This window comes from Melospiza melodia, chromosome Z (genome assembly GCF_035770615.1).
Source record: "Melospiza melodia melodia isolate bMelMel2 chromosome Z, bMelMel2.pri, whole genome shotgun sequence".
Classification (NCBI taxonomy): Eukaryota; Metazoa; Chordata; class Aves; order Passeriformes; family Passerellidae; genus Melospiza; species Melospiza melodia.
In genome coordinates this window covers 72,912,910-72,925,890 of record NC_086226.1, presented here as the reverse complement: position 1 = coordinate 72,925,890, position 12,981 = coordinate 72,912,910, and the positions used below count along the sequence as shown (strand labels likewise).

The following is a 12,981-nucleotide window of genomic DNA, read 5'->3' as shown; positions in this document are numbered from 1 at the left end:
ATGGTTTATCCACAATAAAGTGATTAAGGGTAATTGTTTTTTCTACAATTGTGCATCAAGATAATGATCTTTTAGGTAGCATAATAACCACTAAGGTGGACATTATCTCAGCTGTTTAGAGCAAGGTGCTAATTAACTCCAAGACTGTCGGTTTAAACCCTGTACAGGCCATTCACTTAAGAACTGGACTCAATGATCCATGTGGATCCCTTCCAACTCAGAGTATTCTGTGATTCTCTAATTTTTTTATCTTCAAAGATAAAAATTAAAGGGTGTGGTTTAGAAATGGACCAAGCTAGCACATTTTTCCTGAAATGAAGTGTTAGCCAGAGTGCCCGTTGATTTCCAGCATTGTTTGATATAGACTGATGAACTGAAACAGAAATCAGTCCTTTATGCTTTTGTTACTAAGCATAAAATTGGTTGTATTCTTTCTGGGCAAATTTTCTAAGGACACTTGAAAAAATGGTTCAAGACAACAGTGTTAAACAAGCTTCACTGAACCATGTCATTGTTGAAGTATATTCTGTCATCTGTGATGGCTTTCAGCTGTCATTAAATGGCTGTTTCAAATGAAGGCAATATACTACTCTAGATCTTTATTCACTGATTGTTAAAAACAAATTCACTTTTAATGCCCAGCAGTTATCCTTCTGCACTGCTTGATTCATTCCCAAAGAAACTGCCATTTGAAAAATTATTCAAAATATTAATGTTCTAATTGAGAAAAACAAATCAATGGGCAGAAAATTTCTGTCTCAAGTTCTTGGTAGTTATTAGTTGTATGAGAAAATAAGTAAAATTTGATTTGGAAGCAGTGTTAAAAACCATCAATTTTACAGACTTGTATTCTATATTCTATATTTGAGACTATACTCTCCAAATATCTCCTAGGTAAATATGTCTGAAACAATAAAATACTGATTGGATCATTCCTTGGTAGAATACTGAAGAATTTTCTTAGTAAAAAACAATTGTGCTAGCTACATACAAGTTATTTTCCTACCAAATTTTTGCGTCCTCCCTCTTCTTTTTTTTCACACATTGTATGCCAGAATGACCTCTTCTGATTTTTCATTAGAACTTTGTTTGCTATCTTCCTTTTACGTCCATAGATCACTCTATACAAGAGTAGAGCAAATTTATTTATTTCAAAATTTTTTTTGCTTTTCCTTTATTATCTATTCAAGAATGACAGCTTTTGTGTTATTCTTCCTCAAGCCAAGATAAGAAAAAAATCTTCATTCACAGAGATACAAATTGTTTGAATTTCCTGGAAAAGATGCACTGTTATTTAAAAGCACTAATTATTTACCCTGTATACTTTTCATTTTTTCTTTAGAGTGACTTGAAATTCCACTTAAATGGGAGCAAACACTCTCCAATTTTTTCTTGTTCTTTAATTGAGGTTCTCATGCTATAAGAGTTTATGTTAAAGAACTCCAGTATGTATTCCTGGTACAGGTTATTGATATATTAAAACTGTAAAACAGTGCCACCTTCAGTCAAAATGAATTCAGTTAAATATGAATTTTGTGATATTAATAAAGGATTAAATAGATCCTTGGATCTGGCTCTGATTATCCGCTGATTTGTAAGAGACACCTGTTCCTTTATCACTTGGAGCCCACATTGGTGATTACAAAAATGAGTTTTTGGAAAGTTTTCCTAGTGTAGTCAACACATCAGCACCTGTATACAAAGTCAGAATCACAATGCTTTATCTTACCTGAATTAATGTGGTCTTATTTGATTCAAGTCTCTGCTGAAGGCATATCAGAAGGAAGAAGCTCAGGCATTTCTTTCAGATGACAGTAAATCTCCAAATATGAAACTTTGTGTAGATATGCTGCAGGTCCCCTCCTAATACTGCATGAGAATTATGTTGAAATACTGCATTTTAAAAAGTATGAGCAGTTGTCAATGCTATTCACAAGCTTTCTTAAAGTAAAACATGATACTGATATTTTCGTTATACTCAGGACAATTTAGAGGCATTTTGGTGTTTGCCATTAGACTGTAAGTATCACAGAAACCGCCTGTCACAAGTGTAGAGTTTCATCTGTAAAGGAGGTTACCTTGATGATTGGAGAAAACTCAGTTACCCTGTTGTTCTACAGATGCTTGTATACCAGATACTCTGCCTCTCACCATGCTCTAGATACAGAGGTGATTGAAAAACACTCTGAAGTCAACAGATGCTTCCTACTGGAAACATGTTATAAGGATCAATTTTGATTCCTGAAAGTAGAATCAGGTGGGGATTAAATTGAAATATTAGTTGCTTCCTAGTTGCCCCCTTTTCTGCTTATTTGTCCCCCAGTAGTTCTAGAACATATGTAAGTAAATAAATATATAAGAAAACCTATAAATAAGGCTGCAGGCCTCTGGACTCTTTTGTGTTTTGCCTTCCTCAAAAAAAAAAGAAAAATAGAGCATGATGTATGGTGAGGAACTACATCTGCAAATTTGGCCCTTGCAGGTTTTTGCCAGATAAAGTTTTTTTTTTTGTGACAAAGAAATACTTTGACACCTCAGGTCTATCAGGCAGCTAACACTTCTTTACCAACACGAAAGAAGTCTGCAGTTTCTTTTTGCCTCAGTAATACAATAGTAGAATTATCCAAGTCTCTTATATTAATGAGTAAAAGTTTGGGAAATAATTTTGACACAAAGTTGGGGGAAAAAGATTTTCATCACTTTTTAGGAGTATACCAGAATTATTTGTCAGATTCTGGAATCAAACTAGCTGCTCCACATTCTAGCCCCCTGCCTTAAACTCAGGCCGTCTTTTACAGTTGTTTATAAAACAATCAAACAGTATTTATTTGACCCAGACTTTTAATGGCCCCAGTCTGAGTTCATAAGTATGGAGAGATGAGCAAGAGGCTTTTCCTCTGGAGCAGCTGTTTAAGACCACTCAGCATAACTCCTGCTGTGCTGATGCTTTCGGAGCTATAGGCAACACTTGCTTTTGCTTCTTTGGGGAACAAGAATCTGAAAGCAGAAAGAAAGAGATTGAAGCCATGTCCCAGTCCACTCCAGGCTATGGCTGCAGTGTCATGGAGAGGGAAATCATGCCCTAACTCACTAAGGACTGATGCAGCTCCCAAGGAGTAAATGGCACAAAGAAATACTGTGTCTGCTAGTCTGACTTGCTTTTGTCCCTTCAGCTATATGGTTAAATGCTATGTTCTAATCCTTTATTAAAAACAGTGGAAATTCATCATCTCAGTTAAGTGAAGAGGATGATTTTAAGTCAGTAAAAATATTGCTGACTGGTTTTGGTATTCCAGTTTAGTTCTTTTTGCCTGGCACAGCAGTGTTTGTAAGGAGATGTGGATAAAAAATACAATGAAAAATGGAAGTACCTTACTGTGCTCTAACTTTAATGAAAGAAAGGAGAAGTACATGACTTCACAATTATCTGAGGCAGATTTGTAACAAACATCACTGCTTCTTCTCAGTGCCTGATTTTACAGTTTGGTCACCAGTGGTTTATGTAAATGCATGTTATTAAAGTAAAAAGTGGAGAAAGTGAAGCAACAAAATAAATGTAAACTTAAATAAAGTGACGACAAACAAAATGCTGATGCCTTTTCCTCTGTCTAGACCCCTGTGTTGAAAGCAGTGTTTTCATAAAACTCAGACAGAATTCATTTCCATACTGAGTGCTTAATAGTTCCTGTCAGAACAAAACAGCTGGGAAACATATGGTATCCATTTCCCAGTATCACTTGGAAAAAATTTCTCATGTAAATAAAACCAACATAAAAGTGTAGGCCTTTGAACCTAGAATCTTATACAATACATAAATAAGTCAGTACAGTGCGTTCTTTGTATTGGCCCACTAAGTTACATGCCTTTTGATTATTATTATTTTTATTTCTTCTTCAGAAATGTTTTCTTAAGCACTTCCAAAAGTATTAATGTAATTTTCAGACATCCATAACTACTAAGCCATACTAATCTTTTGCTTCAGATATTAATGTTGCACTGAAAGTGTATATATCTGTTTCCTTAGGAAGGTGTTCATGGCAAATTGTGTGTTTTGACCACAAATTAGATCCCACTGATATGCAGTTAGCACATGTTATAAATCTGCTTTGTTTAAACAGTATTCTTGACTTTCAGACTGCATTAACTCTTAGTGTACATTGAAAGGGGTGTTGTAACTGCCTAAATGCTTTTGTGGTTTTAGTGCTCTCCCTTAACAAAATACCAAGAGATAGAAAACTATTTGCCAGAATTCCACTTACTATGAAGATCATCAATATTACCAGATGGGACTATTTCTGAAAGAGTACAAATTCAGTAGGATTGAGTTCACATTCAGTAGAATTAAGAGTTCAGTTGACTTGAGCTCCTTCCCTTCTTGCAAGTCAGATTCACTGCTCAAACTATCCTGCAGTGCACTGAAATAATTGCCTGGAAGGTCCGGAGCTATAGATATGGATGTGCATGTGGGTGTGAGTGTACACAGGTTATAGATATAAGGGATGGAAAGTTTGACAGAGAAGCCAACATAGAGAGGAGAAGTTCAGAAGGAATATCACATCTCAATAAGTAGGCTTAATTTTTAGATCAGAGAATCACAGAATTGTTTAGGTTGGCTAGAGCAGGTTAAGCGAGGTCTGTGTCCAGTTGAACTCTATCTCTAATGATGGAGATTTCAAAAATCTCTGGGCAACTATGCCAGCATTTGACCAGCCACACAATTTAAAAAGTGTTTTCTTGTGCTCAGACAGAATTTCTTATATTTCACTTGGTGCTGGCTGCCTCTTGTCCTGTCATGGAAAAGAGCCTTGTTACCTCTTCTTAATGATGAGATTCCTTCTGACCCTCTCCTTCCCCAAGCTGAACAGTCCCTGCTCTCAGTTGATGTTCATGAGTTTCTAGTTCTTGTAAGAAAAATACATCTTCCAGAGGAAACAGGCCTTAAATACTGAGTTGTTGTTATTGGTGCTAAAACAAATCCACTAAAAAGCTTTGCTGACTCTTTTGTTGCCCTTCAGAAAATCATCCTACTCTTATGATGCCTCTCAGTGCAGAGCAGAGTACAAACTAACATAGTTGGACCAGACCCCTGCAAATGCCACTAGGCTATTGCTCACAGAATGGGTCAGGTTGGAAGGGACCACAGCAGGTCATGGGGTCCAATCTCCCTGCTCAAGCAGAGCCATCCCAGGGCATGTGGCACAGGATTGTGTCCAGGTAGTTCTTGAATATCTACAGTGAAGGAGACTCCAGAACCTCTCTGGGTAACCAGTTCCAGTACTCAGTCACCTGCACAGTAAAGGAGCTGTTCCTCGAGTTTGGGTGGCACTTCTGTGCCTCAGTGTGTGCCCATTGCCTCTCCTGCTCTTGCTGGGCACCGCTGAGCAGAGCCTGGTCCCTCCTCGTGAAGCCCTCCCTTCAGATACTCATAGACATTGATGAGGTCCTGCTCCAGTTGTCTCTTCTCAAGGCTGAACAGGCACAGCTCCCTCAGCCTTTCCTGGTAAGAGAGATGGTCCTGTCCCTTACTAACAGGGACAGCCTGGACCCACTCCAGGAGCTCCATATCTCTCTTGTACTGAGGAGCCCAGAACGGGACACAGCACTGCAGATGTGGCCTCATCAGGGCCAAGTAAAGGGTGAGGAACACTTCTAGATCATTGCTGGCAATACTTTTCCTGATGCACCCCAGAATGCCATTGGCCTTCTTGGGTACCAGCCCACATCGTTGGCTCACGGACAACTTATTTTCTTGGTTAGAACTTGATTAGAACTAATTATTTGTAATTATTACATTATATATCCTTGAGAAAAGTTTTTTTTAGGAATGTAAAATTCTTCAGTTTTGATAGAGTTGCCATTAAATCTGTTTAGATATGAATCTGGCATGTTATCATATAATTCTTGTTTCTGGTATTTGGCCAGGTGTCTTTAAAAGCATGCTATCATGTCACGTATCAGGTAGCACTCACTGCTAAATCAAATTCCTTTATTTCTCTAGTTTCCAGCAGCAGCTGGAACTGTGGGGTCTCAACTCTTCTTGGAAATGCACAGAAACCAACAGGAATTGCAGATGTGTGCAATAAATTCAGACCAGTGAAGAGGGTTTCTCCATTAAAGCACCAGCCAGAAAGCTCTGAGAACAATGAAAGTGACGACCAGAAGAACCAGAAGGGAGAATACCAGAAAGGCAGTGATTCTCAGTCTGCACCTCCAAATGATGACCAGAGTCCAGGAGAAGGAGAGAGCCTTAAAAGCAAAGGCACTGAGCCTGCTGTTCTGCTTGGGGAGCTGGAGCACTATGACCTGGATATGGATGAAATTTTGGATGTGCCTTATATTAAATCAAGTCAGCAACCTGTTCCTTTTACAAAGGTAGCTCCTGAGAAAAAACTTTTAAGTGTGTGTTCAACTGTGAATGGTCTAAGTGTCAAGACCTGTCCTGCAGGGAGCACAGAGAGCTCGCCTGCTGGCGGGACGCAGTTCTGTGTGCTGTCTCCTGTGAAAGGCACTCAGCTGAGAAAAACGCAGCCCATTGTCCTTGATCAGCACAAGCATTCAGCAGAAGAATTAGAGCTTTCCCAGCCTTTAGTTAAATGTGGCTCAGCCCATGAATCTGAAGCCCAAGGCAAGGGCTTCTTCAGCAGGACACTTGCTGATCCTCTTGGTCACAAAGCTGAGAAGACCATGCCGAACTGCCACCGGAGGACTTTCCACCTGCAGGCAGCAGTGGCAGAAAGCAAGCAGCTAGAGGAGCTGAGTATGAACTGGAGCAGTGCAGGGGGGCCTGAAGAGAGGAGTGAAGAGGTGAAAAAAATTAAGAGCATCTTAAACATTGTAAAGGAAGGCCAAATATCTTTACTGGTAAGTATCATCTTTTTCGTAACAAACATAGAATAAAAGTGATCTATGATGTGGTTTACTAGGCTAGCTAAGCTGATGTTCACATTTTGAATCACTGCCCTTTTTATCTTGCAGACTCGTTACTCCTTAGAAATTAAGCTTATGGGGTTCCAAATTGAAAGTATTAATATTTGAATAAAATATGTAGCAAAACCAAGATACAAGGTTTATGTATGCATGGCCAAGATTGCTGTTTTATGCAGTACACTGAAATTATAAAGAAGGCAGACATTTTAACTAATAGGATCATTTAAATATCAAATTTAAATCCTAACTGAGTTTTGCCTTTCACATTTGTGGGTCACTTTGCTCAGTTACTGCTGGTTTGCCAGTATTGTTATGTAGAAGTTGATGACGGGAACAGAGAGGCTTCTGTTGTATTCTGATTATTATTCAGGAGTGTTTATGCTGTCTTGTTGCAGCAGCATTCTCAGGGAGGAGCTTTCTGTAAAGCCTTGTTGGCCTCTGACCCATATGAAGGCTTTTTTAGTAAATTCTAGCACTGTGATCAGGCATTGTCAATGATGGTTTCCAAAGTAACTGGCTGCAACTTAGCACAATGATGCAGAGCATGTGATCTCCACATGGAACAGCTGGTGAAGGCACAGTGTATGTATAAAAACTGTTTTTGTTAGATTTTTGTTTAGCTTCTCTGTTTAGCAGTCTAACTCAAGCACAAAGGCATGCCATTAACATAGAAACAAGGACAAAGGAAAATATTCAAAACTAGACAGAGGCAGAAGAGAATATTAGATTACTCATTAAGATATAAAAGCAAGGTAAATTTGTCCCAAAATAGAAACTGGGGGGAAAAAAGAGGACATCATAGGTAAGAAAAAATATTTTTTTTCCAAAGTGGTTGAAACCTCTTCATGAAGTACACTCATGGAACAACACTCTGGCAAGACTGCATAACTCTAGGAACTTTGTTATTGCTACTTCTTGACTCTGTCTTCAATCATCTGTTTTTCTTTTGGAGTTTCTCAATCCAATTATTTTGTCTTTAAATTAGAATTGGGCAGAAATAGTGTATTACATCACAGTGGTGTTGAACTTTGAGTAAATATCTCAACAGTTTTTTTCATGGAAAAAAGCTATCACACAAAAGTCTTTTGTCATGTGCTTTAATTATGTTTTAAATGGTGCTTAGCATAAGCTGTCTCTTTTGTGATGAACAAAATTAATCAGGAATGTCTTTCAGAAGTCGTGAATATTTTCTCTTCAATTATGTATCAATATAATGCCAAAAAAATTTAAAAGGAGAGAAAACTCAAAATAGACAGAAATTATTAGTATATGGGTATTTTTGCAGTTACCTTATTGACTAGACTAGTGCAAAGAATTGAAGGTCTTGCACTGTTGCATGACATTTACATGAAAAGGAGAGAAACTTCACAATTAATCAACCCACTAAACATCCCACTTCTGTCCTTATGGTAATAGTACCCAGGTTCTGTACAGTGAAGTGAAAAGCTCTGGATTTTTACTTGTAAAAGAGCATGCCTATTGGGAAACCTCCTTGTGTTTGGCTTGTGTCTGGGGCTGTGAGGATAAATGTATCTTTTTATCCCTAGTTGTAACTAACATAGGGCTTTTTTTAACAGCCACATTTAGCAGCAGATAATCTGGATAAGATCCATGATGAATGTGACAACAATCTGTTGCATGTAGCAGCATCAAAGGGACATGCAGAATGCCTGCAGCATCTCACTTCTTTGATGGGTGAAGACTGTTTGAACGAACGAAACATTGAGCAGCTAACTCCAGCTGGGCTAGCAATAAAGGTAACAGGCCCTTTCTCTACTGTAAGTGACATAAAGGTCGTTTAGTTTCCTCCTGTGATGGCAGTAAGAAATGCATCCAGCAGGATGTTATTTTTCAGGCTTTATAAGTGAGGGGAAAAAAACCCTGTTAGCTGGTACTGTATAAGCAAAATAAAATGGATTACTACACAAGATGTAATATCCACTGTATAATAGTGACAGCTCTTACATTGTTATTGCATATGCATTAATTTTTAAATCAGTCTACTGAATCTAGAGACTATTTGTTATATTTCAAGCAGCTTTCACTTAACTTGGATTCACTTGTTTCTTTAGGGAGCATAACAGTTTCTTGTTTTTTTACAAGTACAGGTATAATCTTGTAAGACAAGTGTGAGAGCAAGTTTACAAAGCATAAAAGCACCTTGAGGTGAAAATTCCCGGTTGTCCAAAGCAGTTGATGATTTAACCTTAATGGTTCTGGTTCTTTAGTGAGAGTGAATGGTTAAATGTCATTCCTTTTATCCTCTAAATACCTTAGGGACAAAGAAGGGAAGGGGTGAAACATAATACAAGAGTTTCTGTTTCTTTGAGGGGGTTTATTGTTACTTGCTTCCTGGGAAAGGTTTGGAATCTGAGAAGACTGATGGATTCCAACCTGTAGTTTTGCATATTTAAAGCATCATTTCAGTGACCTAGGGCCCTAGTGCAGATGTCAGGGTTGGGTTTTTTTATTTTTCTGGGCCAAGCTATATGATTAGAAAATTAAACTGATCCTAGTTGTGCTAATGAAATGCTCTGAAATCTTGGCCTGTATCAAACTGTATATTTATGGTCTGCCAGTTTAAAGTCACAGAAGATTTTTGCAATTTTTCTTTCTTGTTTATTCAAGGTAGGTATATAATATGTTTGTAAGCCAGTAAGTTCTGATACTTATTGCTTTTGTGGAAAAGAGGTGCACACCCCACTCAGTAAAAGATTACGGGAGTTACAGTGGTATAAAGGAAGAGCAAGAAAAATTAATATCATTGTACCGGTTTTGAAGACCACTCTGGAAGTAAGAATAAAGAACCACAAGGTTTAGTTAAGCCAAATGACTTAAAGGCTCTTATAGAACTTTGCAATGACCCAGGACATGTCCAGTTATGTAAGTCATCATTAAAAATACTTGTGCTGGGGCACCCTCACTTGCAGGAAGAACTCCAACACATTCATACTCTTTTCTGTGAATGACAAAGAGTGTTCAAGTATTATTGGAAGTAAAGGAACCAATTGTTAAACAAGCCTGCCTTTCTGCAGAAAAAGACAAAAGGTGTTATTGGCTTATTCTTTAAATTCTTAAACAAACTGGAAAGTTCTAATAATTCTGATAAACTTTTTGCTCTCTAGTAGATGTGTTTAGAATGGAAACAGCTAGACTTTAGAATGGAATCTAGACTTTTTTTTTTTTTTGCTTATTTAGAATGGTCAGCTGGAGTGTGTTCGGTGGATGGTGAGCGAAACAGAAGCTATTGCAGAGCTCAGTTGCTCGAAAGACCACCCAAGCCTTATTCATTATGCAGGTTGCTATGGCCAGGTATGACTTTCTTTTTCTTCTTCAAATAGATTACTTAGATGCTTGTACAAGAATTTGAATTAAAGTGTGTATGTCATTTTGTGGCTTTTAATTAAGGTGTTCTGAATTAGTTGAAGTATAGCAAAATCTTTCCTAACTTAACCTGCATAATTTTTTCAGCATTTTCCCCTGTAAAGTTGTTTGTTTGTTTGTTTGTTTGTTTGTTTGTTGTTTGGGTTTTGTTTTTTGGTTGTTTGGGTTTTGTTTTATAAGGTTTGAATAATGGCAGGGAGAAGATTAGCTGGCATATTAGGTCAACCAGTAAATCCTAAAAATGTCTACAGAAATTAGCTGTTGTCTAGAGGACTCATAGGATACATCAGAAGAGCAACAAAATTTTGCAATTCAAGAATTCATTGTATTGGCAGTGAAGTATGGTGAAACTTGAACATCATCTGTCTAGCTTTAGCCACTTTAGTTGAAAACTACATACAAAAGTAGGTAGTAGATTCTGTAGATTCACAGAATATTCTGATTTGGAAGGTACCCACAAGGATCATCTAGTCCAGCTCTTAAATAAATGGCCCATATAGGGCTTGATCCCATAAGCTTGCTGTTATTAGTACCATGCTCTAACCAGCTGAGCTAATTGTAAATCAGTCCTGTTTCACATCTAACTTGTCTATTAATATTACAGTGAGACAGCACAGAAGGACAGCATTCTAGTGCTTTGCTTATATCCGAAGGAACATATATTCTGCTTACTTACACTACATTCTCTTCCCACAATGTCTGTTTTCTCCTAAGTAGATCTTGCAATAACCCATCTTCAAGGGACCTTCTCCAGGATCTACTGTGAAAGAAATAGTGATCTGTTATTCTTCTCTAACCTCTTTGGCAGATGGATCGTTTTATCCCACAGTTTCTTTGACAGACATTTAAGATAAATCATGGAATCACAGAATCATAGTCTGGTTTGGGTTGGGACCTTAAAGATTGTCCAGTTCCAATTCCCCAGACATTGGTGCAGACACCAAACCTTTCTGATTTTGCGCTAATGCTTTTTACTCTTCTTAAGAGACAACAAACAAAATATAACCACTAAGAAAATCAGTCTTTGCTGTGTGTGGTTGTCTCATTAAATGTTATAGAATTATTGTGGCATATTTCTGCTGCTAACTGCTTCTGTTCAAGCATGAATTTACTGCAAGGGTAGGGAAGGAGAGGAGGCAGGTTTGGACAGTTATGGAGCTGGGAGTCTACTTTTTCTCCTGCTGTTTCCATAGGCACAGAAATGCCCTTGTTTTCATGTTGTGCAAAGATCTCCTTTTTTCTGCACTTTCCTACTATACAGATGTTACCGGTGTCAGACAGGACCCTGCTGGATATATGGATTGCTGGTGCTAGCATGCTTGCTGTAAACTCAGCACTGAGGATAGAGAATATGTGAGCCCGATCAGAACTGGAATAGAGAAAAGAGTGCTTTCTACTAGGAAGAAAAAGTTTGGAAGAGAAAGTTGCATGTGAACTTAAATTCATATCTTCACTTGATTAATCTGATTTTGTCCTCATCTCTAAAGATATTTATATAAACTAAAGCCAATGAAGTTTTGGAGTTTTTTCAGTGAGCTATGCTATCTACTGCCAGAAACAGATCTGGCACACTTTATCCAGATTCTTTTCAAAGCAGAACGGAAGCTCTACCACTTAAGAAACACCAGCCACAGTCAGCCACCCATGAAATTTGAAAAGGTGATATATAAATTGCTGCCAAATTTTCTTAGTTAACTGAATGCCAAGCAAAGTTCATATGTAATGCCGCTTATCTTTTTTTTTACAATCCATAAACAACCTTCAAATGTGAGGGAATATTGAGGCTGAAGGGGTGCCAGACTATCTTACCCAACTGTGTTAAGAAAAAAAAATACCTTTGAGAAATTTAAATGCTTACTTGGCACTGTCCTGGAAGCTTTAATTTATTTTACCATTACTTACATGAGAGATAATCCGTGTAAACACTGGTCTTGGCAGAATTACAAGAGTAATATTTTTACAAGGAAGACCTGTTATTGAATCCTTACTAAGAGAGTCAGTCCATCCATTGTTTCTCCAGGCATTAGACATGCACGCCATGTTTTTCTTCAAGAATTATAATTTAGAATGGGCAGCAGAAGGGAGTTCATAGCAAAGTTCCTATGTTAAAGGTCATCAACCTACAGTCATGGCCTGCCTCCAAGGACATGTCAACAACATTTTATTTTTCCAGTGGGAGAGGGGAACGCATAAATTAATCTGATTGAAGAGAACAAAAGCTCAAAGTCAACCTGTAGCCTGGTGAGCATAGCTCCTAGCAAGGGTTTCTTTAAGCATGATATTATGCAAGAGAAACCGTGATGGCTGGCAGGCCTTTTCACACTGGGCATGAGTCATGAGTACAGGGCTGCTAGCTGTGTCTGACCCGGTTCAGCAGTCACAGGAAGGTGGTGGTGCAGTCCTGGACACACATAGTCCTAGTCCTGACTTAGAGCTTCATGGGGCTGGCATGTGTTTCTGTTAGGGATGTTGTGGTAATATGGACTGCTCAGGTGTGTGCAGAGGGTGGGGAATGTCAAGGATTTGTGGTTTCTGAACTCTGGAGAATCTAGGGAGACTTTGGGCAACCAGCCTGAAGCATGCCGGTGATCTAGAGGGGATCCTGTGCATGGCTTGATGGTGATACAGTTCTGGAGAGCACAGTGGGAAGGAGTGTGTGACATTCAGATA

General features: G+C 38.3%; 1 protein-coding gene across 3 annotated transcripts in view; it reads left to right on the top strand.

Moving 5' to 3' along the window:
- The window catches only part of SNCAIP (synuclein alpha interacting protein), an 88,041-nt gene that overhangs the window by 50,001 nt on the left and 25,059 nt on the right, over positions 1–12,981 (top strand). For all 3 annotated transcript variants that reach the window (XM_063179790.1, XM_063179789.1, XM_063179791.1), the window contains exons 4-6: positions 5,999–6,861; positions 8,505–8,684; positions 10,126–10,239. In XM_063179790.1, coding sequence (XP_063035860.1) covers positions 5,999–6,861; positions 8,505–8,684; positions 10,126–10,239 — 1,157 coding nt within the window. The remainder of the gene's footprint in view (positions 1–5,998; positions 6,862–8,504; positions 8,685–10,125; positions 10,240–12,981) is intronic.